Below are 25,368 nucleotides of genomic sequence, written 5' to 3'. Positions count from 1 at the left end.
CCAACTCATTAGCCTAAGGATTTCACCAGGGCCTTTTCTATTTACCATATCACTATTCTTACATGTTATAATTACTTCTTCTCATGTGATTAATAGCTACTATGCATTGAAGACCTACTTTGTTAAGGGCTCCTAACACTCTTACATGGTAGATCTTATTTCCATTTTACAGATGAGGAAACAGATCCGAAGAGGAAAAATTACTTTCCCAAGTCTGCACAACTCTTAAGATGTGGAGTTTGGCTTTGAATCTGGGCTCCATGCCTCCATAAACCCATGACTAATATTTTGCTGACTGCTTAGCTCTGAACTCAAGGGTCTAAAACACATCTTTTTTATTTTCCTTGTTTAAAACATCTCTTTTTACTTCTTACAGTCCCACAAGTCATGTATAATTATTCTCACCATTTCACAGATGAGGAAACTTTGGCTCAGAGAGGTGAATTCATTTACCCAGAGTCAATGCTGGAGCTGTGATTTGCACCAAGCTGTGTCTGATAGGTAGCTTGGCTCAGGAAAAGTAGTAGATTAGAAGCCAAAACCCCCCACAGATTTTGGCTCCTCATTGTGTGGGCAATCCACTTAAGCCTTCTGAACTTCATTTCTTATCTGCGAAATGGGGACACTTTGTTTTCCTAACTTCTTGAGGTGGTTGTGAGAATCAAATGGCTGGGAAACAGGTGATTCTTGAGAACTGTTCCCTCAGGGCCTGAGTTTATCCCAGTTTTGGATGGAACTGTGGTAAATTTTGTCTTTGTGAAATTCTCTTCTGAGTTTTCCAACAAAATGTGTATCTCTCTTCCACGAACAGAGAAAAATAATTTATGTCCTTTTTTAAACCATCTCATTCAATCCTTACAACAGTCGTGAGATGGATGATCTTTTTTGCATTTTAGGAGAGAAGTGATTAGAAAGAAAAGGAGTGACAGAGCTGGGAAGCTGCTGAGAAAGGAAGTGAACCCAGTTCTGTCTGACCATCAAATCTCCATGCACATCACTTCATAGAGGGCAAATCCTCCATTCTTAGAAGGTTCTGGAGAGTTTGGAGTAGTATTTTTTTTTTTTTTTTAGATAGACTTTATATTTTAGAGCAGTTTTAGGTTCACATCAAAGCCGAATGGAAAGCACTTAGAGTTCCCTTATTACTCCCCATCCTTACTCCATACACAGTTAGTTGTTCTGCCATCAACATCTCTCATCAGAGTGCTCCATTTGTTACAACTGTTGAACCTACACTGACATGTCATTATCACCTAAAGTCCAGTTTAACCTGAGAGTCACTCTTTAGTGCTGTATATTCTATGGCTTTAGACAAAAGTATAATGAATGGCATGTCCCTGGAGGAGGGCAAGGCAACCCACTCCAGTATTCTTGCCTGGAGAATCCCATGGACAGAGGAGTCTGGAGCACCACAGTCCATAGGGTGACAAAGAGTTGGACAGGACTGAAGCGACTTAGCAAACACACACACACACACACACACACACACACACACACACATAATGACATGTGTCCACTGTTACAATATTATACGGGGTAGTTTCGCTGCTATGACACGACTGAAGCAACTTAGCATGCATGCATGAATGCAAAACTTCTCTGTCCTTTGCTTATTCATTCCCCCATTCCCCACAATAACCCCCGGCAACCACGGTGTCTCCATAGTTTCAGCATTATACAGTATGTAACCTTCTCAGATTGGCTTCTTTCACTTAGTACTGTGCATTGAAGGTTCTTCCACATCTTTTCATGGCTTGCTAGCTCATTTCTTTTTTAAGCACTGAATAATATTAGAATATTGTAGAATATTGCATTGTTTGGAGATACCATAGTTAATTTATCCATTCACCTACTGAAGGACATCTTGGTTGCCTCCACGTTTTGTCAGTTATGAACAGAACTGCTGTCAACATCTGTGTGCAGGTTTTTGTGTGGATGTGGGTGTTCACCTCCTTTGGATAAATACCCAGGAGTTTGATTCCTGAATCTCACAGTAAGAGCATGCTGAGTTTAGTAAGAAGCTGCCAAACTGTTTTCCAAAGCGGCTTACCATTCTCACCAGCAGTGAATGAGCACTTCTCCTCTGAAGAGCTGAAGTAGTTTTTGGAGAAAACCAGCCCCAGTTGAAGGGGGCAGGGATGCAGCCACTCTGAGAGCCCTTGTGCTCTGAGGTGGGGCTGACCTTCCACAACGGGCAGGAGACATTGGAAGCTGGAGAGAAATGCCTGGGCCCAATGCCACCAGGGAACTGACACCCTTCTCTGCTTTCCTAGAGCTCACATTCCCTGCCATGTGGACAGCCAGCCTTGAGAGGAGGCCCAGGGCTATTTGGGGACTACTAGGTCAGCGACTTGGGATGTAATCCTGCCTTGGGATCAGGCCCTGCAGTCTGGCTTGGCAGCCGGGACCCTAACACTTTGGTCTCCCCCCCACCCCCACCCCAGGGGGCTTCCCTGTGGCTTAGATGGTAAAGAATCTGCCTGCAATGCAGGAGACCTGGGTTCGATCCCTGGGTTGGGAAGATCCCCTGGAGTGGCAACCCTCTCCAGTATTCTTGCCTGGAGAATCCCATGGATGGAAGAGCAGGGCAGGCTACAGTACATGGGGTTGCAGAGTCGGACATGACTGAGCCACTAACGCATTCATTCAACGTCACCCGCATCCCAGCCCTGAGTCCCGCTCCTGATAACTCTTCAGCTGCTAGAAGCTTAACTCCCCCAATCTCTATCACCACTTGCTTCCGTAAAACTGCCCCTGAATCACACTATCTCAGATAAGACTCACTCTATAGGTGCCAGCTTCTTCTTGCAGAAGCAATGCCTGCCATTTGAAATCTGCTGGCCCCTATCCCTGCAGGCTTGCTTTCTCAGTTATATGAGGAGAGTAGGTATGGGGCTTTCAAACGTTGTAAGAATCTCACACGGCTTCCCTGGTGGCTCAGTGGTAAAGAATCAGCCTGCCAATGCAGGAGACCCAGGTTTTATCCCTGTTTCAGGAAGATCCCATGAAGGAGGACATGGCAACCCACTCCAGTATTCTTGCCTGGAGAATCCCATGGAAAGAGGAGCCTGGCAGTCTACAGTGCATAGGGTCGCAAAAGAGTCAGACATGACTTAGCAACTAAACAAGAATGTCATGAGATAAGAAAAGATAAAGAGCTTGGTGAGTCGAGGGGCCCAATACTTCTGTTAGGAAATCCCCTGTTAAGTAGTACCACCAAATTTCACCAGCCCCAGGGTTATGGGGTGTCAGCTACAGAAGACAAGGGGCATAGGGCCCTTCAGCAGAAAGGAATTTGAAGAGGTTGCAGCTTCAGTGATTATACTTACCACTCCTGGCATTCCTAAGAAAGCCTAACTTTGGCAGCCTTTCATAGGACAGGTGAGGGTACAAATTGCAGAAAGCAAGAACTCAGGGACCCTTTCATTCCAGGATAACAACTGGCTGAGTGCCTGACTTGTGCCAGGCACTACTCTAATCTCTACTCTAAAGTACATCAACTTCTCTTCTTCCTCCTCTGCTCCCTCCTCTTACTCCTTTATCTTCTTTTTGGTATCAGTTTTATTTAAGTATAATTCACAAACCAGACAATTCATCTGCTTAACATGTACAAATCAGTGGTTTAGTACATTCACAGAATTTGTGCAACCATACCACAATCTATTTTAGATATTTTTGTTACCCAAAAGGACACCTCATACTCTAGTTATCACTCCCCAATCTCCCTACTTCCCCAGCCCCAGGCAACCACTAATCTACTTTCTGTCACTATAGATTTGCCTATTCTGGACATTTTATATAAATGCAGTATTAGATTTTATTTAGAGCCTTTCTTTTTTCTGGCTTCTTTCTCTCAATACAGTGTTTTCAAGGGTCATCCATGTTGTAGTCTGTACTGGTACTTTGTTACTTTTTCTGGCCGAATAGTCTATTGTACAGATACACCACATTTAAAACCCATCCAGTAGTTGATAGGCATCTGGGTTGCTTCCAGTTTTGGGCCATTATGAATAATGCTGCTATGAACATTCATGTACAATTGTTGGTGTGAACATGTGTTTTCATTTCTCTTGGGTGAAATGGAGTGAAATTGCTGAGTCAAATGATTGGATTACTTTCTCTAGTTCTACATCTACCCTTTGAAGTCGAAACTATCTTTAAGTCACAATTGAGGAAACTTGAAACTCAGAGAGGTTGCCTAAGACCACATGGTGAGTGAATGGTAGAACAGGACTTGGAACTCAGGCAGTCTAACTCAGATCCCCTGCTTCTCATCCCACTTTCAGGGTCTTAAAACTTCTGTTTTACCTAAGAGGTAGCCTCAACTACAAGCATCTGAATCTCAAAAATGGGCCCAGGCCTCTGGGTACTGGAAGATAGCCCAGCCAGGAATGAACTCTGAAGAGCCTAGTTTTGGGGAGGGGTTTGGAGTGGAGAAAAATCAGGTATCTTGTTCATCGCCTGGGGTGACCAAGGATCTAAGGTACTGAGAGAAGACTTAAGTTTAGGCTTTCTGTGTGTGTGTGTGTGTGTGTGTGTGTGTGTGTGTGTGTGTGGTCAGTCATGTCTGACTCTTCATAACCCCATGGACTGTAGTCCACCAGGCTCCTCTGTCCATGAGATTTCCCAGGCAAGAATGGGAGTAACGAATAATGCTGCTACGGAGTGGAGTGGGTTACTACTTTCTACCCCATGGAATCTTCCTGACCCAGGGATCGAACCCCAGTCTCTAGTGTCTCCTGTGTTGGCAGGTGGATTCTTTACCATTGTGCCACCTGGGTCCTCTTCAAAAGTTTAACGGTTTCTTAAAAAGTTTAACGGTTTTTGTGATAGTTTCTTTTAGACTAGACTGCCTTGAGGATGAAATAAACATGAATTTCTGGAAGCAGTGTAGTAAATGGTCGGTACATGGACTTTACAGGTCAACTGCCCAGGAGGGAGAAGTCCCCATCACCTCCCTGGGGCTGTGTTCCCCCACTTGCACTACACCCTGCTCTGGGGGCTCTTTAAGCTCTGATTTGTCAGGTTCCTCCAAAGCTGACAGTTTTCAGAGGAAAGTAGGATTAGAAACTCCAGAGCAGGACCCCAGAGGCCTTTGGAGGAGAAACAGGTCCCTGGAAGGAAACAAGTTCATATTCTTGCAAAAGAAGGGGGGAGACATAGGACTAAGAAGAGGATACTTCAAAAATGATCTCTGTGGGAATCTGCCCTTGGGTGCTGGGGAAGCAATTCAGGTGCATTTAAATTTACTACCTAGCACTTCTCTGGCAGTCCAATGTTTAAGACTCTGTGCTCCCATTGCAGGGGTCACAGGTTCCATCCCTGGTCTGATAACTAAGACCCTGCCGTGTTTCCCGGCAGGCACTCCATCCGCCGGGCCAAAAAGAAAAATTCCCCCAACTATACTTCACTTTGGTACCTCACTTTGTTCCTTTAGTACTCATCATTGTTCTAACTTAATAATTGAGTAAGGACTGTGATTCTCATGTGAGATCCGGAGTGTAGTTTTGTTCACGGCTGCCAAAAACTCATTGTCTGGCAGGTAGTAGGCAGCATTGTCAGAAAAAAATCCAAAAAGCCCAGTTAGATTTCAGTTTTAGATAAGCAGTAAATTATTTTTAGTGTATGTTCCATTTATTTGAAATTCAAATTTAACTGTGCTTCCTGTATTTTACCTGCTAAATCTGACAACCCTAGTAGGGTCTCGATAAATATTTGTGGAACAAATGGATAAAGGAGGTTTTGCCTTGGCTCCGCCCTATACTTGTGGTTTGACCGTTTGAGCAACTCTCGGTCCCTCTCTGGGCCTGTTTCTCTGACAGGTGGGAGTTCCGGCGGCGACCACAGCGCAGGATCGCCAAGGCAGGAGAGCGTGGTGTGAACTGCCAAAGAAAAGGAGGAAACTAGGGTCATCTCTGTGTGGGGCAGTCTGGACCTCCGGACTGGGTACCGCTCTCAAGTCCTTCTGCCGGGGCCGGGGAAGCCCCAGTCCCGCCCCTCCATAGCTGCGGCCAGCCTGAGGCTGTCGCCATGGAGATACGGGTAGCCTGGAGCCCCTCCCCGCCAGGCCACGCGTTTCCGCTGCGTTGGAGCCTCCTGATTGGACGGTCATCTGGACGCTACCACCAGCCCAGAGCCTGCTAAGGGGTGGGGGCGGGATCTTGTCCTCGTGGGACCCTTGCCCTGAAAACCTGTGCATGTAGCCTTTCTAGTGGAGGATGGGTTCTCTGCCTCACGTGGGGAAAAAGGCTGGGTATCAGGTCGGAAGCGTGATCATTGCTTCTCCTACTAGAGCTTATGTTCATGCCTCTCCCTGAGAAAGAAAGCGGGGATCGGGAAAGTCGGTAACGCCCCCCTCGAGAGCCTATTCGGCCCCCAAAATCTGGAGCACCGGAAGTGCTGGCGACGTGTCAGTGCGCCCTATCCTAAACCTTCCCCCCTAGGCCACATTTCCTATTCAGCTGCGGGATTCCGGGGCCGCCTGGGCGCTGCACCCCGCCACTTCCGCATTGAACCGCCGCTTCAACCGAACTCCCAGCCTCTGCGCGCGCTCCCTCTCAGGCCTGATGGTTGGGCTGGCGCCTGAGAGTAGCCACGCCCTCTCCCGCTCCTAGCAGCCAATGGGCGGGCGCCTCCCGGCGGGGTGGTGAGTAATTAATGAGGACCGGGCGCTGGTTGGCTACAGGGTCGTGGCCGGGGGCTGGGCGGTGGGGTAGGTTGTTCCTAAGGTGGGAGGCGGCACCCGTGGCTGAGAAGGAGGCCTGAGAGCGACATGTCCCCGGCGGCTGAGGCACGGCGGCCCGTGGCGCTGTTTCTTTGAGTCCGGGGCGGCCTGGCGGCCGGCTGAGAACAAGACTCGGCGGAGGCTGCCCCCGCTGCGAAGGCCGCCATGCTAGGCGCTCGGGCGGTTGAGGGAGCCGCCGTGGCGCTCCTGCGACTGCTGCTGCTGCTGCTGCCGGCGCTCGGCGTGGTCCGTTTGGCGGGGGCCGGGCTGCCCGAGAGCGTGATTTGGGCCGTCAACGCGGGCGGGGAAGCGCATGTGGACGTGCACGGGATCCACTTCCGCAAGGACCCTTTGGAAGGCCGGGTGGGCCGAGGTGAGAGCCCCTCGGCCGAGCCGCGGGATCCCGGGCCTGCCGTGACGGGCGCAGCGCGCCAAGGGCTGTGGGCCCCGAACCCCTTTCTCAACCTCAGGGCCACGTCTCTGAAGCCAAGTTTCTTTCTACAGTTTCCTCGGGGGCCCGGTCAGAGCCTAGAGACTGGCACTGGCTCGAAGCAACCAAGAGCCATCGAGGCAGAGAGTTGGCGAGAAGTTATATTTGGACCTCGCACCTTGTATTTTCTTAACCCCTCACCTCCAACCGCACTGGGAAAGTAAAGTCGGGGGCGGCCTATTGCCACCTCGAGGCTTCACCGGTTTTTCGGTTTTTCGCTATTCCTGGCCTGGTGGTTCTGCTCTCCAGTCAGTTTCGGGTAGATTTCTGCCGCCCCAGAAATCGGCCGCTCTCCTTACCCTCTCTGCAGGAGCGGAGCTTGATTCTTAGCCAGAATGGAAAGGAATCTTCGAAGAGGATGGGCCAGGAAAGTTTGATGGTAGCCTCCTCCCCCGCCCGCCCCCCTTTTGGAGCGGGGCATATGTGTGCTTAAAAGTAGAAGTTTTAAGGCCCTTCCCGGAGGGTGGTTATGTCGCCAACCCTACTGCATGCATGTGGGGCTGGTGTGTTAGCCGGGTCATCCGTGTAAGGTCTGAATATTCTGCCTGCCTCTGCGGAGAGCCTACCCCTCAGTGGTCCTGAGAGGTGTGATTCCAGCTTACGGGAAAATTGCTTTTGGCTTAACTGATTGAGCAACAGTAGTTTTGAGAGAGCTGCACAGTTAGTGTAAGAATTGCTGGGGGAGCTGCTTCAAAATGCAAATTCTAGACCTGTAGATGAAACCCAGGTTTCTGCAGCCCTGGGGCTTCTGATGTAGGTCGTCTGCAGACCACTCTTCGGAAAATCTAGACTTTGTTTCTTCTGTTCCTAGGATTGGAAAACAGGTTTAAGAAGGAAGTTCCCCGCTTCAGCTTCATATGTTGGAAGATTTATGCTGTAGGCTTGGTTCAGAGGCTGCCAGCTTGGCAACAGGCCATCTCCAGAAAAGTAGGAAACAAACTTTCTCACTCTTTTTGCCGCGATGCCCAGATTTGGCTCTTGCCTTTCCTAAAAGGTTTAACTTGGTTCTTCCAACCAAGTTAATTGCCCTGGCCTCCCTGGAATTTGTTGTATGGGGGGCAGTTTATTGCTTCCATAGACGTGGGGGTGTTGGGGCACAGAGCAGTTTTCCAAAGCTCCACGTTTGTCTTCACTTTAGCTCTGGAATTTATTTAGCCCTGGCATGTAGGTCTCCATAGCCTGGGTTCAGCTGAGTCAGGGCCCTGGTCTTCAGCAGCCGTCACAGCAGCCAAAGGCAGACTTAATAGCAGGAGGTGGTTGTTATCTTCAGCCTGGACCCTTCCTCTTTCTTCATGGGTGTGGGCAGGGCGGAAGGAGCCCTTGAGGAAATTATAGACCGTTTGTGGACTTCGCCTCTAGAGATAGCTGTGGTGAGGCCATGTACAGATGGTTCCTTTTCAATTAACAAATACCAGGCTTTTCATAGGTGACCTTATTCTCTTTGGTCCCTAGTGCAGAGGAGGGAGCTAAGACCATACAGGTTTAGGCCCCAGCTACTCTACTTCCCTTATTCAGAAATCCTGGTTTTCATTTGCTGGTGCGAGTGGGTTTGGTCTTTTTCTTTTTTTTTTTTTGAGCCTTATCAGCAGTCAGCCAGGCTGTCTGTCCTTAGGTTACTGGATCATAGTTGCAGTGCCTTTGGAAGAGTTTATTGTAGCAGGTAAAAGTGTGCGACTTACCATATTACCAAAGCTCACTTGTTCTGGAATCCTGACTGGAACCCTGGCACTCTAAATGGAGGTTCCCTGCTCCACGCTGGTAGTCTAGTCCACTTGGGTATGAATTGCAGCAGTGTTAAGGGTTGGATGAGAGTGGAGGGTGGTTGTCAGCCTGTAGGTTGATGTAGCTTGGGCCAGCCAGTTGCAACCTTGCACTTGGAGGGCTCCTGAGGGCAGCATTTTGCTGGCTGTAGGTCTGGGGAGAAGTGATTAGTCTTTCTCAGAAGGCAGCTCTTTAGATTCTTTCTGTGCAGGGGAGTCAGTACCACGAAGGGAAGTGCAGCTGCTGCCTCTGCCTGCCCTTGACTGGCTCTGTTTGGATAAGGGTGTGCCAAGTATTTGGAGACCCTCACCCCTGCCCCCCGCCACCGCCCCCACCTGCTGCTGTTTACACTAATTTCTGTCGGAGCTGAACGTCTTTATTTCTTTACCCGAGGAAAGTCCATTTTCGTGTTTAATGAATTCAGGTATTTGTTGCCGAGTTAATCCAGATAAGAGTTTGGCCTGCTTTTGAACTTGCTGTCTCTCCATAGTGTCTTTGTAGTTTGGCATTCTCAGAACTGTGAGTGGCCCAAGGCACCTAGTGGCTTCTGCTTTCAAAGGCACTTCACATTGTGTGTTGAGTTTCATTTCTGCCTTGAGGATAGCTAGTGCTCATAGAAGATGCTGACAGCCTGGGAAAGGCTTTTTTTCAACCTGTGTGCTTCAGCAGACAGAGGTACCACTATGGAGAGTGATTCAGAAGCGCTCTCTGTGTGGGATTCTGGCGTGCTCTGCATCCCAGGTTCTTCATAACTTGCTGTCTGTGGGTTCCTCTTGACTCTGATGGAAAAGACTTGGTTATTTGGCCTGAGGGCATAGAGGTTGGCTCGATTTTAGGAAAAAGGCTATTTCTTCTTCATAGAAAGATGCCCGCTAGTTAATTGTATGGCCTTGATGAATTTGCATTCCCTCTCTGAACCTTGTTTTCCTTCTTCATAAAACTTGTCATGCTTTAGGAATCAGTGACATGAGTCTGAAAATTCTCCTGTCCAGGGTAGGTTCAAGTGTCTGTCTTTTCTTTGCTCGAAGATCTTTTACAAGGAATTACAAGTGGAGCAGAACGTGGCTTTGGAGGGGAAAAAGCTGGCCAGGGGCCTGAGCCTATCAGATTACTAATTCTCTAGACCTAAGGAAGACGCTGCAGAGGCTTCCCTGGTGGCAGTGGTAAGGAATCTGCCTGCTAATGCAGGAGGTGCAGGTTCGATTACTGGGTCGGGAAGATCCCCTGGAGAAGGAAATGGCAACCCACTCCAGTATTCTTGCCTGGGAGAATCCCATGGACAGAGGAGCCTGGTGGGCTACATTCCATAGGGTTGCAAAAGATTCACACAGGACTGAGCAACTAAAGAACAACAAAGAATACTCTTCCCTTTTGGCTGGGGAAGGATTTGGCTTTGGGGAGATAAGAGCTTGAAAGATAATGTGAGAGAGACACTGCTACTTCTGATTTGCTTAAGGCCAAGGGATTTGTTTAAAATTCTCTTCCTATACTGCTTCCCTGATGGCTCAGACGGTAAAGAATCTGCCTGCAGTGCAGAGACCTGGGTTGGGACGATCCCCTGGAGAAAAGAATGCAACCCACTCCAGCATTCTTGCCTGGAGAATCCCATGGACAGAGGAACCTGGCGATCTACAGTCTATGGGGTCACAAAGAGTCAGACACAACTGAATGACTAATACTTTCATATACTGCTACATAAGAGGCCAGTTTCATTTGCAGGCCCTCCTAGGAGCAGTTCACTGGCGGAAAATTTAGGTAGATGATACCCTGTTTTCCAGATGAAAAAACACCTAGAGACAACAGCATGTTCTACATCACATAGTAGGTGGCAGAGCCAGAATTCAAATCCAGGCCCATCTTCCCCTCAAACCTGGACTGAGTTTTTCAAGTAGCCTGGTGACTCCATTGTCTAAAGCTAAGAAGCTGTGGACAGTGTGTGGCCCCTCTGGCCCCCTTTTATCTTTGGTTAACTGTCTGACCTCATTCGGGCTAACTCGAAATTTTAATTCCAGCTGCCATTGTATGCTCCTTGTGTCCACTTCACTGCTAAGGTAGCCATGAAGGCAAAAAGGCTCGGAGGGGAAGTTGCTATTGTCTCTCTTGAGACTAGGGCAAATTCAGCTTTGCATGTGGCAAATTTCTTGGGAAAGCCACTTGGAAAGCTTTTAAAGGTAATTCCAAGATTGTTGAGTAGTTCTTTGCTCACACGGCTGCATTTTCTTAGCTGTGAGACTGAGCCTGCCACAGATTACGCTACCGTCAGTTCCTCAGTTTTTCCGTGCCGGGAGGGGGAAGAGGTTCTCCAAACATGCGTGACATCTTATGTGTCTCCGAAAAGCAAATTGGGTGACCATTCCAAATTTGTAAGGATCACGGTCCTCGTGAACGAGGGAGATTCTTAGAACTCAGTTGGAAGAGGATCGGCAATCTTTTAATCTTTATAAGTTTGTGGTCTGAGCCTGGGGGATGGATCTGGGGCAGTTGGCAGCACATCCTTTGTAGAGCTACTCAGTACCACCACCACCCCCGCTCCGCCCACCGCCCCTTTGATTTTTCGAGAAGAAATAGGAAGAAAAAATGTCTGGAGACAAAAGTGCAATGAGTTTCCTGTTCATTGTCTCATCAGTCCATCTGATCTGGCTGCTATTCACTTACAGGAACTGTTAACAGTTCTGTTTATTTTTCTGGAAGGCTTGACCTTAGCCACTGGATCTTCTAGTTACTCTCTTACCTCCCGTGGAGATAAAAGATCCTATCTCTTGGAGTCTTGGAAGATAAAGCTGCCAGGGTGACCCTCTCAAACATTGCCCTGGGGATCCAGGTGCCAGATGTCTTCAGAGTCACCCTGTGAAGTTGGAAGGTGGTCTTGACACCTTAGCTCCAAGACTCCTCCCAGGTGGAGGAGAGACTAGGCCCGTGTACCAAAATCACTGCCAAGTCTGTGGTTTGGAAAGTAGATGGATAGAGCTCTGGAAGGCATAGCTATTCACCTCTGGGCCCTGAGTGTGGGATCATATTTTAGGAAGGACCCGGGTTTAGTTTGTTGTGTGGGAGAAAGAAAAACACACACAGAGTCATCTCCCTGTAAGACTGGGGGCAGCCTGAGGGCAGTAGAGGATTTTGGCTCTTCTGATGCCCACCCACAAGTAAGAACTTCTTATTTTACTCTGCCTTCTTCCTCATCTGTTTGAAATGGGAAAGGTGGCTCAGTGGTAAAGAATCAAGCCTGCCAATGGAGGAGAAGCAGGTTCAATCCTTGGGTTGGAAAGATCCTCTGGAGGAGGAAATGGCAACCCACTCCAGTATTTGGACAGAGGAGCCTGGCGGGCTGGAGTCCGTGGGGTCGCAGAGTCAGACACGACTGAGTGACTGAGCGCACACATGCACGCATTCCTCATCTGTCTGAAATGGGGAAGGTGGCTCCTGGACCTGGGCATCTGAGGCCAGAGATGCGACGGGACCGTGGACCCCTGCTAGGATGGCTCTGGCCCCATGGAGAGGAGCGTGTGACTTTACTACGCTGCGGGCACCTCCTTTGTTGCCATTTGTTTCTTCAGTGGATCACACTGAGCATGCTGACAAATGTGCCCAGGACGATGTTAGGTGCTGGGGATACAGCGGGAATCTTGTTTCTTCTTTCATTTTGTTGGGGGGAGTGTTCGAGACCTCGGGTGAGGTTGAGTTCTGTGAGTGTGGGAAGTAAGGTGTTAGACCCAGAGGAAATTAGAGAGCATCAAATCCTTTTTTTAACGACCTTGTTGCTTTTGACCAGCCCTGGAACTTTTTGAATGAAAACGTTGTAAAAAGCAATGAAAGCTGGTTTCTTATTTGCAGTAAGGACAATGAAGAATGACTTTCATAACAGATATCCTGTTTTTTTCACTTAGACTGAGCCTTCCAAATGAAGAAAAAAAAATTCTTTGAACTTAATCATCTTGCAGTGTTCCTGGCCATCCCCCTGCTTTTACGAGGTTTCTCTGAAGCCCCGCAGCTGTAGGGCAGTGCTTTGTTGTAGTAGTGAGAGACTTGTAGCCTTCCCATCACTCTGGATATAGCTGGGGAGAAGTCAGTTTCACGAATGTTTGAAAGTTTTGCTGTGAGGGTGATGGGAGCTTGTTGGGGTGATTGCTGTGTTGGTTTCTTTCATTTTATTCTTCCTTGGTAACAACTACCTGACTCCTGCCTTCGTGGCTGGTCTCTTTGGAGCCAGGTGCAGCGGGGGAGGGTTATTAGCTTTGCCCGGGGAAATGCCCCGGCCATTCTGGGGTCTCCTGCTCTTCATTTGTGTTTGACCTCTGATGTGGTTTCTCTCGTGTCTCTTGTCCCCAGCCTCTGACTATGGCATGAAGCTGCCAATCCTGCGTTCCAACCCGGAGGACCAGATCCTGTACCAGACGGAGCGGTACAACGAGGAGACCTTCGGCTACGAGGTGCCCATCAAGGAGGAGGGGGACTACGTGCTGGTGCTGAAGTTTGCCGAGGTCTACTTTGCGCAGTCCCAGCAGAAGGTGAGGCGGCTCAGGCCCCTACTCAGCCAGTAGGACCTCGCCACTCTGGAAGAGCGCTCCCAGAGAATGTAGGTGCTTAGGAGGGAGGAACAGTTGAGGTTTGAGAAGAAGCTGGGTTTTCTTTTTTAAGGTCACGCCACACAGCTTGTGGGATCTCAGTTCCCCGACCAAGGACTGAACCCCAGGCCACCACAGTGAAAGCCCGGAATCCTAACCACTAGGCCGCCAGGGAACTCCCAAAGCTGGATTCCTCTTGCCCAGCTATGTCCTGTCACTACGAGGCTGCATTTGCCTTGGGTTGACAGAAGGTACTTGTGACAGAAAGAACCTGATGCTGGGAAAGATTGAAGGCCAGAGGAGAAGGGGACGAAAGAGGATGGGATGGTTGGATGGCATCACCGACATGATGGACATGAGTTTGAGCAAGCTCTGGGAGTTGGTGATGGACAGGGAAGCCTGGTGTGCTGCAGTCCATGGGGTTGCAAAGAGTCAGACACGACTGAGCGACTGAACTGAACTAAACTGACAGAAGGCAATGCCAGAATCCTGGATCTTAGCAATTAACTAATCTTCTTAAGGTCCTCCTGGTCATAACCTCTCCCTTCTTGGTTGTCCGCACCTTCTTGTTTTTCACCGTGATATTTTCCTGTCCCTTCTTCTGACTTTCCTTCTTTTCACCTTGAGTTTTTTGTTTGCACTCTTTGTTCCCAGTTAGCAACCTTGACAGTGAAGGAATGTGCCTTTAGTTTGGCTCAGGTAAAGGTCTCTAGCCACCCTGAAGTCTACACAGCCCTGCCTGTCGTTCCTTAAATTATTTTTGAACCTGAAGCCCAGGCAGGTGCCTAATGTCCCAACCGCTGAGGGAGTGTGAAGCAGATGGTTTTTTGTTTGCTTGTTTCGGCTGTGTCGAATGGCATGGAAAACTTGCCCTACCAGGGATCGAACCTGCAACCCATACGTTAGAAGCACAGAGCCTTAACCACTGGACCCCCAGGGGAGTCTGAAGCAGGTGGTTTTGACACCGTCTCCTTGTCTGTCTTGGCAGGTGTTTGATGTGCGGTTGAACGGCCACGTGGTGGTGAAGGACCTAGATATCTTTGATCGCGTAGGGCACAGTACCGCCCACGATGAGATCATCCCGATGAGCATCCGGAAGGGGAAGCTGAGCGTCCAGGGCGAGGTGTCCACCTTCACAGGCAAACTCTACATCGAGTTTGTCAAGGTAACACTCCTCCTCTGCCCCTTTGCAGCCGAGGATAAGTTGAAAAGGATGGGTGCCAGGGGCAGGGGGGAGCTGTTTGCTGCTGTGTGGGGGTGACCGCTGTTTCCCTTACTTTAGGGATACTATGACAACCCCAAAGTCTGTGCACTCTACATCATGGCTGGGACAGTGGATGGTAAGTTGTGTTTCTGGTCTGCTTTTTAAAAAAAAGTATTTATTTTTGGCTGTGCTGGCTCTTCATTGCGGTGCGGGCTTTTCTCTAGTTGTGGCGAGCGGAGGCTCCTCTCTAGTTGTGGTATGCAGGCTCCTCATTGTGGTGGCTTCTCTTTGATGGAGCACAGTCTCAGGTACTCAGGCTTCAGCAGTTGCGGCCCAGGTGGGCTCCTGGGCTCTAGGGGACAGGCTCAGTAGTTGTGGCGCAGCGGCTTAGTTGTTCCCCCGCATGTGGGATCTTCCCGGACCAGGGGTCAAACCCATGTCTCCTGCATCGGCAGGTAGATTCTCTACACTGAGCCATCTGGGAAGCTCCTCTGATCTGCTCTTTGACGTGGGCTGAAGGATAGGTTTGAGGGAACCGCTAGGGGGTGATTTAGCTGATCACTGTTTTGAAAACACTAACACTTAAAACCATAACATGAGGAACCTGGAGTCAGGTGGCCCTAGCTGAAGTGTAGCAAGCACCGTGCTAGCCCTAAGCTTTGCAGCAGGGTCTGTGTTCAGATCTTCCTGTCACCATTAAATCAGTGAATTGGTTTTAGACAAAAATCCTTTTAACTGCTCTGTAAATCAGACTGGGTGTGCCCTGACCCTTGTAGTCATTTGGAATTGCCTAAACGGCACCCTTGTTCTGTTTCTTTGACTTCTATGAATGAAGGGCGGGGCGGGTAGGTAGAAAGAAGGAGGAGGCAGAGGAAGGGCCCTGAGTGTTTGGTGTGCTCTGAGCACAGTGTCGCTGGGCTGCCCTGAGCAGAGGTTCACTTGTTAATGTCTCCTTGTTCCTGGGATCCAGCCCCAAAGTCCATCTCTTTCTCAGGGTTGAAGGTCCTGTCTGCCAGCTTTCCCAGGCTGGTTTTTGCAGAGAAGGCGTCTGTCTCAGTGACTTTGCTCCCCCATCCCACCTCCATGCCTTTCCCCACCTCATCTGGAGGCACATCCCAGAGGATGTCTTACTCCCAGACTGATGGGTAGCCAGAATCCCTTGGGAGGGGACAGTGAACAGAGGGGGACGGTGTGTGGAGAACCCAGAACTCCGTGGATCAGCTTTTCCTCGGTTGCTTTGTGCATCAGAAGGGAATGTGGGGTTGAGGAGGGAGAAGGAAAGATTTGAAAGGTTAAGCTTGGGGTGTTGGGTCACTGTCCTTGTCCAGTCTGGTTCTCTCCAGGCTCTGAAGAGGTAGGATAGGGAAGGGAGACAGGTAGTCTTTCAGGGTGCAAGGCTTCTACTCCGTTTTAGTTAAATCTCAGAAAGACCCGTGTTTGCAGCGATCTGCTCTTCTCCAGGCTGGGAACTGTGACTGCTCCTTCCTGTGGATCCTGCTTGAGGTCATAGGGTCTCTTTCTTGTGGCTCATGTACTTCTCTTAAGGGCCTCATTTAAATGCCGTGAGTCTTACTTAAAAGGTGTTCTTGTTCTCGTGTCAGATGTACCAAAGCTGCAGCCTCATCCAGGACTGGAAAAGAAAGAAGAGGAGGAGGAGGAAGAAGAATATGATGAAGGGTCTAATCTCAAGAGACAGACCAATAAGAACCGAGTGCAGTCGGGCCCCCGCACGCCCAACCCCTATGCCTCGGACAACAGCAGCCTCATGTTTCCCATCCTCGTGGCCTTCGGAGTCTTCATTCCAACCCTCTTCTGCCTCTGCCGGTTGTGAGAACTGATCACCATCCTGAACAGGTGGAGGGGTGTGGGAAAGAAACCGAACGTGTTGGTTTGAGTTTCTATATTTTTTACAGTGATTAACAAAAACAAATGAGAAAACATACACACACACATACACACACATACGCACCCAAAATTAAAGGAGATGAAAAGAGGCGGAGTGACTAGAGAGCAACCCTCATCCACCACCTGGTCCCAGACCTGCTCTAGTCCTCGTCCTCTCCCTGGGGCAGCCCCCCAGCTATCTCTTTCTTCTCTAGGGTACATAGGGTAAACTGGATCCCACCTGGCCAAGGGTCTTCGTCCAGTGCAAGGGACTCTGAACTCAGAGCCGACCTGGTTCCTTATTTTAGGTTAGAAATTAACAGCAGGGAAATATGATCTTACTCCAGAAGACCAGTGCTGGGAGTTGGGTATGTTCTGAAGTGATGTCCAGGGAAGTTTTCAGACGTCCTGGGATTCCAAGTGGGTGTGTGGTGTGTGTGTGTGTGTGTGTGTGAAGGTGTATAATTTGTATGATAAGACAAAAACTGAAGGGGGATTCAAAAGGAGAAAAGTCGATACTTCTTACACGGAAGCCTGTCTGGTTTTAGCCCAGTGATGGTTCCACCTTAAGTGTTTGAGCTTTGTCATCGCTTGTCTCCCTGACACGTGCCAGTTAGAGGACTGTCTGGTATCCAAGACGATTCGTTTCTATCAGGTCCTCGAGTTGCCTCTGACTTCTTACTACAGCAGATCATTTGTTTTCAGTGCCTGTTGGGGACTTGGTTTCTTCTCTCTCTCTCTTTATTTTCTGAACCTGGCTCATTTGTAAATCTCTTCTCGCTCGCTCTCAACCATCCTGCTAAGTTATTGCCAAGAAGGGAAGGAGACATTGGGGATCTGGAGTTCCCTCTGCTTGAATGTCTTCTCCTCCACCACCTCACCTTACTGGTACCTCCCTCCCTGGATCTCTGAGCCAGCAGCCAGGAGGACCTGAGCGAGCAGCTCTTTTACTGGCCCCTTTGTAGGGGCTTGCTGCCAGGGGACAGAGGCTTTCCAGCCTGCAGCCACAGAACACTTGACCTTAAAAGTCTCTTCTGGTCTTTGGATTGGAAAAGGCTTACGTTAGCATAACTTAAGAGCAACCTCAGAGACCTGAGCCCTACTAAGTGACTGACCACTGTTGAGACTATCTAGTATCCGACGTTCATTGATTCCCTTGTTGTCCTACGTCACGGTTCAGCCAGTTTTGGTTTAAGGCTCGAGCTGCCCCAAGAAGCTAGACCGATTGTATCTGGCCCAGTGACGCCTCTCACTGACCTTAAGAGTGTGCCCTTATGACCTTTCATTTCCCTGTCCAGGTTGCTGCCAAGTTCTTGGTGTGATGGGGCAGGAAGATTACCAGGCAGCCCTAGTCCTGGCAGCCCCGGATATGTCTGTCTTGAATTCCCTGCGAAAATTTTCTGCGGGAAGTAAGGCTCCTCTGTTGTCCTCTTTTCTGATCCTCGTCATCCTTCTCCCCGTTAGGGGAGTAGTGAGCTGGGACCCAGCCAAGCTACAAGGAGTTTTGTGGATGGAGAGCCGCAGGACGAGCCGCTGCTGGGGCTGGAACAGCAGAGATTATCAGGCCAGGCCCATCTTTAGAACCTGTTGAATTTTGAGTTTGCCCTTTCGTTTCTGGTTTCCAAGAGCTCTGCATATTTGAGCTGCTCGTTTTGGGACAAAGGAAGTAGCCCCTGGGCTCCCGTCCTGGGTTTTTGGTTCTGACCGAAGTTACTCCAGGTCTGCCTTTTAGTCCTTCGAGAGAGTCAGAGCCCTTCATTTGAGCTGTGACTTAGACGTCTGTCCTCGGGCACAGAGCTAGGCAGCCTGCTGGCTGCGGCCTGAAGCTGTAGCCAGAGGCGCACTTGGAGTGCTTCACAAAGCCGCCCGCGTTTCGGGGGTACGTCCTGAAGCCTCTGTCCTGGGGACTGCCTGCCTGGGGCGGTGGGCGTCCCGACGGTCCCTCGGGCTTCTGACGGTGGCCTGGATTCCCGTCCCGTCGCCGCTCTCCTGAGGCCCCTGCCCACGGGTAAACAGGATGCAGGAGGGCCTGCGGCCGCCATCTTGCCTTGTCCATTCGTTTGCTGGGTCTCTCTGAGGAAGGCGGGCTCCCTGCCTCCTCACCTCGACCCTTTCCTCCAGTGACTCAGAGTCTCAGAAGGAAACCCCGACTCCTGGGGCCATTTCCTCACGGTACTGTAAGCCAAGCAGCCTTGCTTCTGCCTCTGTTTCCCAGCCCACCCTTTCCCTGAGCTCAGGGGCAGGGATGGGCGCTTTCCTCTTTGGTCGTGTCTGAAAGGAAGGAACAGCTTTCTGTGGCTCATAAAATCTAAAGGGGAAGCGAGGAAACAGGAAGAAGTATGGCGGGGGCTGGGGTCAAGTCCCCTGTAGCCAAGCCCACCCAGCTCTCAGAGCCGCCCAGGGCTGGTCACGGTTGGCTTGGAATGCTGAACTTGAAAGCTTTTTTTTGGTTTTTTTTTTTTTTTTTGCTCCTTCAAGATGTTATAGGTACATGAAGTTTAGGTTAAAGGGGTGGGGATGGGGTACTGTTTATTTCTATTTTTTGTATTGTGTGTGTCAAGAATTACTCTGTTGTTTATCCTTTGCTCTTTGCACTGTTTGTCCCCGCGTCTGTGTCTTGAGCTGGTGCTAGGGCTGAGAGTCTGCGCTGTAGGGGAGTTGCTGGCTGGGGTTGGGGAGGTGAGAAGTCAGGCCCGTTAGGGGGTGGGAAAGGAGAAGCCTCAACTCTTCTCTACGGGATCCACGTTCTGTCCGAGCTTCTGAGATCCTCCTCAGCCCAGGTGGCCAAAGCCAAGAGCAGACGCTAAGTGAGATGAAACTCCTGGTGCCAGAAGTGTGGCTCAGGTCCAGTTTCCATTTGGACCGGGCACAGATGTCCGTGGGAGGTGGGCTGAGTCTGCAGTGTCGCCCTGATGGGGGTCAGGGACCAGCTGGCCTCCAATCAGACTTTTAGGGGGCTTCACTCAATGCTGATGGAAACATCATGCCAGGAAACAAATCTGCAGGACCCACGTACCCTAAACCAGATATGTTGTTCTGGGGGAAAAAAAAACAACAGAAAAACCTGTATGATCGAGAAGAAGCTGCTCAATGTTTACCTTGCGTTCCAGTGACTTGAAAGATGGTTCTCTTTGTTTCAGTGGTGTTAGGACCACAGGGCCTGCAGGCCCCCCTGTCGCTTGGAGAGCGTGATCTTGTTTTCCTGTTCCCACCATTTACCTAAGAGATACTGGCCAGAAATTGGAGGATCATATTAGAAGTCACTTAGGCTTTGAAGAGATGGGGTAAAGTTTGAGTTAAGTTAACCGCCCCCTTTCTGTGCCTGGAGACTGTTTAATCCAGTTTTAGAATCGCGTTGTGACTTCTTTTCTTTTTGGAGAAGCTTCTGTTTTAAGGAATTTCTCGCCCCTCACATCCTGCTTTTGCCCTCTCCTGGGAAGGCCTGGCTTTGGCTTCTGGGATCTGAGTTGAACTTCGGAAAGCAGCAGCAGTATTTTCCCTTTCCTAGCACTTACGCTCCTTTCCCTAGAAATGGGCTCACCTTGGGAAGCCCAGGGGGAGAATCAGCAGGTTCTCCACCCTCCCTGGGGGTTGGGGAAGGACCCGCCCGGTCAGCACAGTGCCTTTTCCTCTCCTGCTCTGAGCCAGGATGGGTGTTCCCACGAGATTCAGGTCTGGGCAGGGGGTCTCACTGTTCCCGCCATGGGGCTGCCTCCCCGTCCCTTCCCTCTCTTCCCCTTTGCTGGCCGGCTCTGACCTAGTCCAAGTGTCTTCTTGCCTTGGGGAGCCTTAATGGCATCAAGTGGCAACATGTAATGCTGTCCTCCACGCCTCTCCAAAAAGACTTAGAGGAGCAGGTGAGCTTTTCAGAATGAGAGACTAATAAGAGATACTCCTGTGTCACAAAAACAAGGTGAGGAGGGAGGGTAAGCTTAGGGCCTCCTTCTGCTGTGACCCTGGGGGAGGGAGCCTAGGGATGGTGCAGAAGTAGAACCAGAGACACCCGGGATCCATTCAGAAACCAGAGAAGCAGTCTGCTCCTCTTCTATGGGAAGACACAATTAGGGATGAAAGAGCTCTAAGAAAATTGCAAAGAAGCCTTAACATTCAAGCTTCAGAGAGATCTGAGTCGTTTCTCCCTTTCAGTCCAAGCTAGGGCTCCTTCTGTATTTAGACCTCTCCTGGGGCAAGAGAGCTAGATTTCCTCGTTTTGTTACAAGACTAGGTTGGCACCAGTGGGTCCACTGCCAGGCGAGGGTGGTTTCTTCTCTATTACGTGGGTGGCTTACTGCCAATCTGGTATGTCCTTACCTAGCAGCCTTTGGCTAGCTGGCTTTCAGCTGCCAGACCATTTGGATAAGGGCAAGCAATTTGGGGCCTGGATGGGTTGGCAGGGAAAGAGCAAGATGGATCTCCTGGGACGGGTTCCCCGCTCCTGCCCCCGCCCCCCAGGAGTATAAAAACGAGGAGCCAGGATGGTGCTGGCAGCCAGGGAAACAGTGGTGCCTGCTGGAGTTGGCAGAGAGGCCCTTGGCACTCTTGCATCCAGGCAGTCTTGTGAGGCGGGGGCACACAGCACCAGGAAAAGCAGGACTCCATTCCATCTCTATTTTGAGCTTTGGGCCTTCATGTCAGTATGAGGAAAAACAACAACAATCTGAAGTGCGCCTTCCGTCCTTTGAAAGGACAACTGTCAGGAAAGGAGGGCTGAGTTGCCAGGTGGGAGAGGGGAGTTGGCAGGGCGAGGCAGGAGGACAGACCCGGGGGTGCGACACCCTTGACTCCTCTCTTCCCTGGTGCGTTGTGATCTGGGGAATGAAAAGAAATTGGACCCTGGATCAGTCCCCTCCGAGGATTTTCCTTCCCCCAAGCTCTTCCACACTTGGACCAGCTGTCCCTTCAGAGCTCAGGGCAGCCCCTTCAACTGTCACCCGCCTGAGCTGGGCTTGTCAGGACGCCAGCCTGCCCCTCTTGGTCGGTCGATTCTGTACCAAGTGCTGGAGCCACAGTGTCCGGTTCATGGTAGCCCCCGTAGCTCCTGTTCTAGAAGCCCATCCTCTCCCTGTGGAGGCCAAACCTGCTCTGTCTGTAGCCACAACATGCATTTACAGCAACACAGCGGGGTGTGACTGAGGAGCTTTGAACCTGGCTGGCCCGGGAAAGCTGCCGCGAGCGCAGAGCTGTCTTTCCTTCCGGGCTGTCTCATCTGTCCCTACCCCTCCCATGCCCCCACCCAACTCCCACCAAAAAGTGGAAAAAAAAAAAAATCAGGATGTTTTTCACTGTCCATTGCTTTGTGTTTTAATAAACAATTTGCAGTGACACTCAGTGTTGGGATTGAGTTTGAACTTGATCGCAAAGAAGTGAGGTGGAGACCCAGGGGTTCTCTTGGCTGCAAAGGGTTCTCCCGTGATGTGTCAGGGAGCTTTCTTTTCTCTTCACCAGCATGTTTGGCTAAGGGAACGAAGTTTTGTAAAATGGTTTTGTAAAATGCTGCTGGGCCTTTTCAACTGGCAGCAGCTCGCTCAAGGGAAAATAAACAGTTATTTTGTTTCCACTTTCACTGGAACACCAGGCCAGGACTCTTACTTCCAAGACACACTGAACCTGTTGCTGCCTCCCCCCTGGTTTTCCCCGCAGCTTCCACAGTAACCCGTGGACAGACTCGGCTGTGAGACAGTTTTCTCTGCTTTCTCCTCTTCTGGTGTGCTGTCAGTGTCGACAAGCTCAGGAACACGAAGCTCAAAAAACTTCAGAAATTTACCCCAGACTAGTCAGTAAATGGTCAAGCCAGGATTCAAACCCAGTCTGTCCAGCTGCAAAGCCCATGATCTTGCTAAGGCTATAGGAATAATCCTTACAGATAGCTTTGACTGAGCTTTTGAAATGGGCCTGGCAGAAGGCCCAGCACTTCCACAGATGTTAATCTGTTTAGTCTTTAACAAACGAGTTGGTATTCACCTTTAAGAAGTGAAGTGACTCGCCGAAGGTCACAAAGCCAGCAAAAGGCAGTCCTGAGGTTTTACACCAGGACTCTCGCTCTTGACCATGACTCTCTGGCCTTCCATACCTCCTCCGACGCCATGTTCTGTGTTTCTCCAAGCAGGAACCAAGGCTGCTGGTTTGGGGAGGGGGAGGGAGAGCGTGGCCTGCCTCCCCTCAGTTATCCCTTGAAGGGCAGAATTCAGCACTCGGCTCCAAGAATGAAACCACTGTTGATGGAGTCTGTTCTCAGGGCTCAAATAAGCCAGGAGGCCCACAGAGCCTCATTCTTAGCTTGAGCCCACCCATAACTAGAGTTCTTGACTAATTTAGACTTGGCTGTTACTATTTCAAGTAGCTTCGTGTGAGCTGCCAAACGGGGAAGAGACCTGAAGAAGCCCTACTCTAGGGACTCACAGGGAGGGAAATTGTCTGACAGAAGGTCTTGGGCCAAGTGCCGGGGGTTGGGTTAAACCACTCTTGGGTCCAGATCTTAATCTCGCTGAGGAAATCAGGCTCCCGGTTGGCTGGAGCCGATGTGTCGGACCTTTCTCCATACTTAGTACCCCACGCCCCTCCACCGCCCCCATAGAGGAAGAAAGAAAGAGTTTTTCCAACATTTACTGGAATGCCTGTTGCCATAGCAATGGTAAGAGGTCAAGGCAGAACTGAAGCGAAGCATGGAGGTCTGGATCAGGCGGGCCTCTGCTTTCTAGCAACTGGAAATGGTAGGTACCTCACCGTGGTTATTTGGCCCAAGACTCTTAGTTTTGTTTGTTGTTAACCACTTATATTAGTGAAAAACAAACCCACTTGTTTTTTGGCTTGGGCCTTAAGACTCCTCCTGAGTTTTTTTTTTTGGCCATGTGGTATGTGGGATCTTAGTTCCCTGACCAGGGTGTGAACCTGAGCCCCCTGCCTTGGAAGTGTGGGGTCTTAACCACTGGATTACCAGGGAAGCCCTCTCCTGGGTTTTCTCTGGCTTCTACTTGACCTCCCGTCTGTTGCTTCCTTAAACGTTGGTCCCCCGCGCATCTCCTCTGTGCTGACCTGACTGTTCTTTCAGTCATTGCACTGCACTCTCCCATCCAGCTCCATGACTTCTCCCTGCCCAGGGTGCCTGCCTTCAGCAGAGGGCTCGTGGAGAAAGTGGGCTGAAATGTATTGCCATAGCGACTGTTCATGAGACACTCTCACTGGCGCCAGCCGAGTGCTTTTCATTGCTGTTTTCATCTCCTCTCAACCCCAAGAAAGACCAGTCACTGGCCTGACGTGTAAATAAGAAAACAAAGGCTCAGAGGGCATATGTGACCTACCCTGTGTTTTTTAACATCATGATGTATTACTTTTTTTTTTTTTGAGATGGAGTTTTAATTAAAATTATTTTTCTTTTTTAAATTATGAAAGTATGATAAAACATTTATAGGAAACTTGGAAATACAGAACAAGGTTACATATAGTTCTATATATTACAATTATCTTTTTAAGTAGATTAAGATTTTTAGTTGGTGTTTCAATATCAAACTCTCAAAAATTAATAGAATGAATATACAGAGAAGTAGAAGGATATAGTAGACTTGAAAAGCACTATGAACCAGTTCCACATAATTGAGATTTTATACAGTATTCAAGTTCCCATAGACTGTAAACCAGGATATGTCCAGGGACATAAAACATGATGTACTATTTTTAAGAAGGAACCTTTTGAGGGTAGATAATTCAGGAAGCTGGGTGTTGGTTACACGGAGGTTTATTATATTCTTTCTTGGAAAAAGAAAAGTAACCTTTTAAGGCTTAGTGATACAAAGTGCAAAAGTACATTTAAAAATTTTATATGGGGTACAGGATGTGAAAAAGATTCATCTGTCTTAGCCCTACCTCTTTAATCCCTAGAGGATGATACAAATTATCATGTTTGGTGTATATCTTCCATTTTATATGTATTTATATATATTTATATGTACGTATACAGTTGGAGTCAGACACGACTGAAGCGACTGAGCACACATGCATACACATATTTACATATGTATTTATTTTGCACATGTGCAAATGTGCCTTTAGAATTCCATTAAGGAATTACTGAAAACAGTATATGCAAACAGTATACGGTTAAGACTCCTTGGTTCCACTGCAGGCACTGCAGGTTCGTTCCTTGGTTGGGAAACTAAGATCCTGTGTGCCATATGGTACAGCCAAAACAAAAATCAAAATCAATATATGCACTTAAAATGTTGACATGTCTGCCCTCAAGAAGACTACACGAATGTCCACCCACCAGTCTTGTGCTGTATGGCTTTGGAATATAGAACGAATCTTTTTTGGAAGCAGGTGGGATAAAAGTAATAAATGAATGCTTAAAAGAGCCCTCAGCTAGGGAGAGAAGTGACTTGGGTACTAGGGAAATTCCTAGCTCTCAGTTTCCCAGACCACAAGGCCCGCCTGCAGTCCCAGCCATAACCCGCCGATTCAATGGATGTCACCTCAGGGAGGCAGCAGGAAGGAGGACTGAACTTCCCCGTCAGCAGAAAGAAGCCCTGTGGTGTCCTGCTTACCTCGGCTGCACCAGCTCTGGGCCCCACCTGCCTGGCCTGATTTGAGGCCGACTGCCTGGCAACTCTGAGACTGTCCTGGAAAACAGCCACTACCACACCTCTCAGAGAAGAAACTAACCAGCTGAAGGAGAGGGACCTGAAGAGGAACCGAGTTGGGGTGAAAGGGAGGCCAGCCTCTCCACTCCTGTCTCCCCGTGTTCTGG

At 49.5% G+C, this 25,368-nt stretch overlaps 1 protein-coding gene across 2 annotated transcripts; it reads left to right on the top strand.

The window, feature by feature from the left end:
• Positions 1-6,710: 6,710 nt before the first annotated feature.
• On the top strand, positions 6,711-21,952 carry MLEC (malectin). Of its 2 annotated transcripts, XM_065903937.1 has the most exons (5): positions 6,712-7,097; positions 13,305-13,483; positions 14,529-14,705; positions 14,823-14,880; positions 16,346-21,952. In XM_065903937.1, exons 1-5 carry the CDS (start codon positions 6,890-6,892, stop codon positions 16,573-16,575), a joined length of 852 nt encoding a protein of 283 aa, XP_065760009.1. In that variant the 5' UTR covers positions 6,712-6,889; the 3' UTR covers positions 16,576-21,952. The 2 variants fall into 2 exon arrangements, with proteins under 2 accessions (XP_065760010.1, XP_065760009.1); XM_065903938.1 differs by lacking the exons at positions 14,529-14,705; positions 14,823-14,880 and having other exon boundaries at positions 6,711-7,097.
• Positions 21,953-25,368: the final 3,416 nt, after the last annotated feature.

This window comes from Muntiacus reevesi, chromosome 13 (assembly GCF_963930625.1).
Source record: "Muntiacus reevesi chromosome 13, mMunRee1.1, whole genome shotgun sequence".
NCBI lineage: Eukaryota > Metazoa > Chordata > Mammalia > Artiodactyla > Cervidae > Muntiacus > Muntiacus reevesi.
Note: the sequence above shows the minus strand (reverse complement) of the source record. Positions and strands in the feature narration are given on the sequence as shown.

Bases quoted from the DNA above. Each gene is read 5' to 3' on its own strand.
- MLEC (XM_065903937.1), top strand. From the start codon at position 6,890: ATGCTAGGCGCTCGGGCGGTTGAGGGAGCCGCCGTGGCGCTCCTGCGA. The intron at 13,484-14,528 runs GTGAGGCGGCTC...CTGTCTTGGCAG, and splicing joins TTGCGCAGTCCCAGCAGAAG to GTGTTTGATGTGCGGTTGAA. The intron at 14,881-16,345 runs GTAAGTTGTGTT...TTCTCGTGTCAG, and splicing joins CATGGCTGGGACAGTGGATG to ATGTACCAAAGCTGCAGCCT.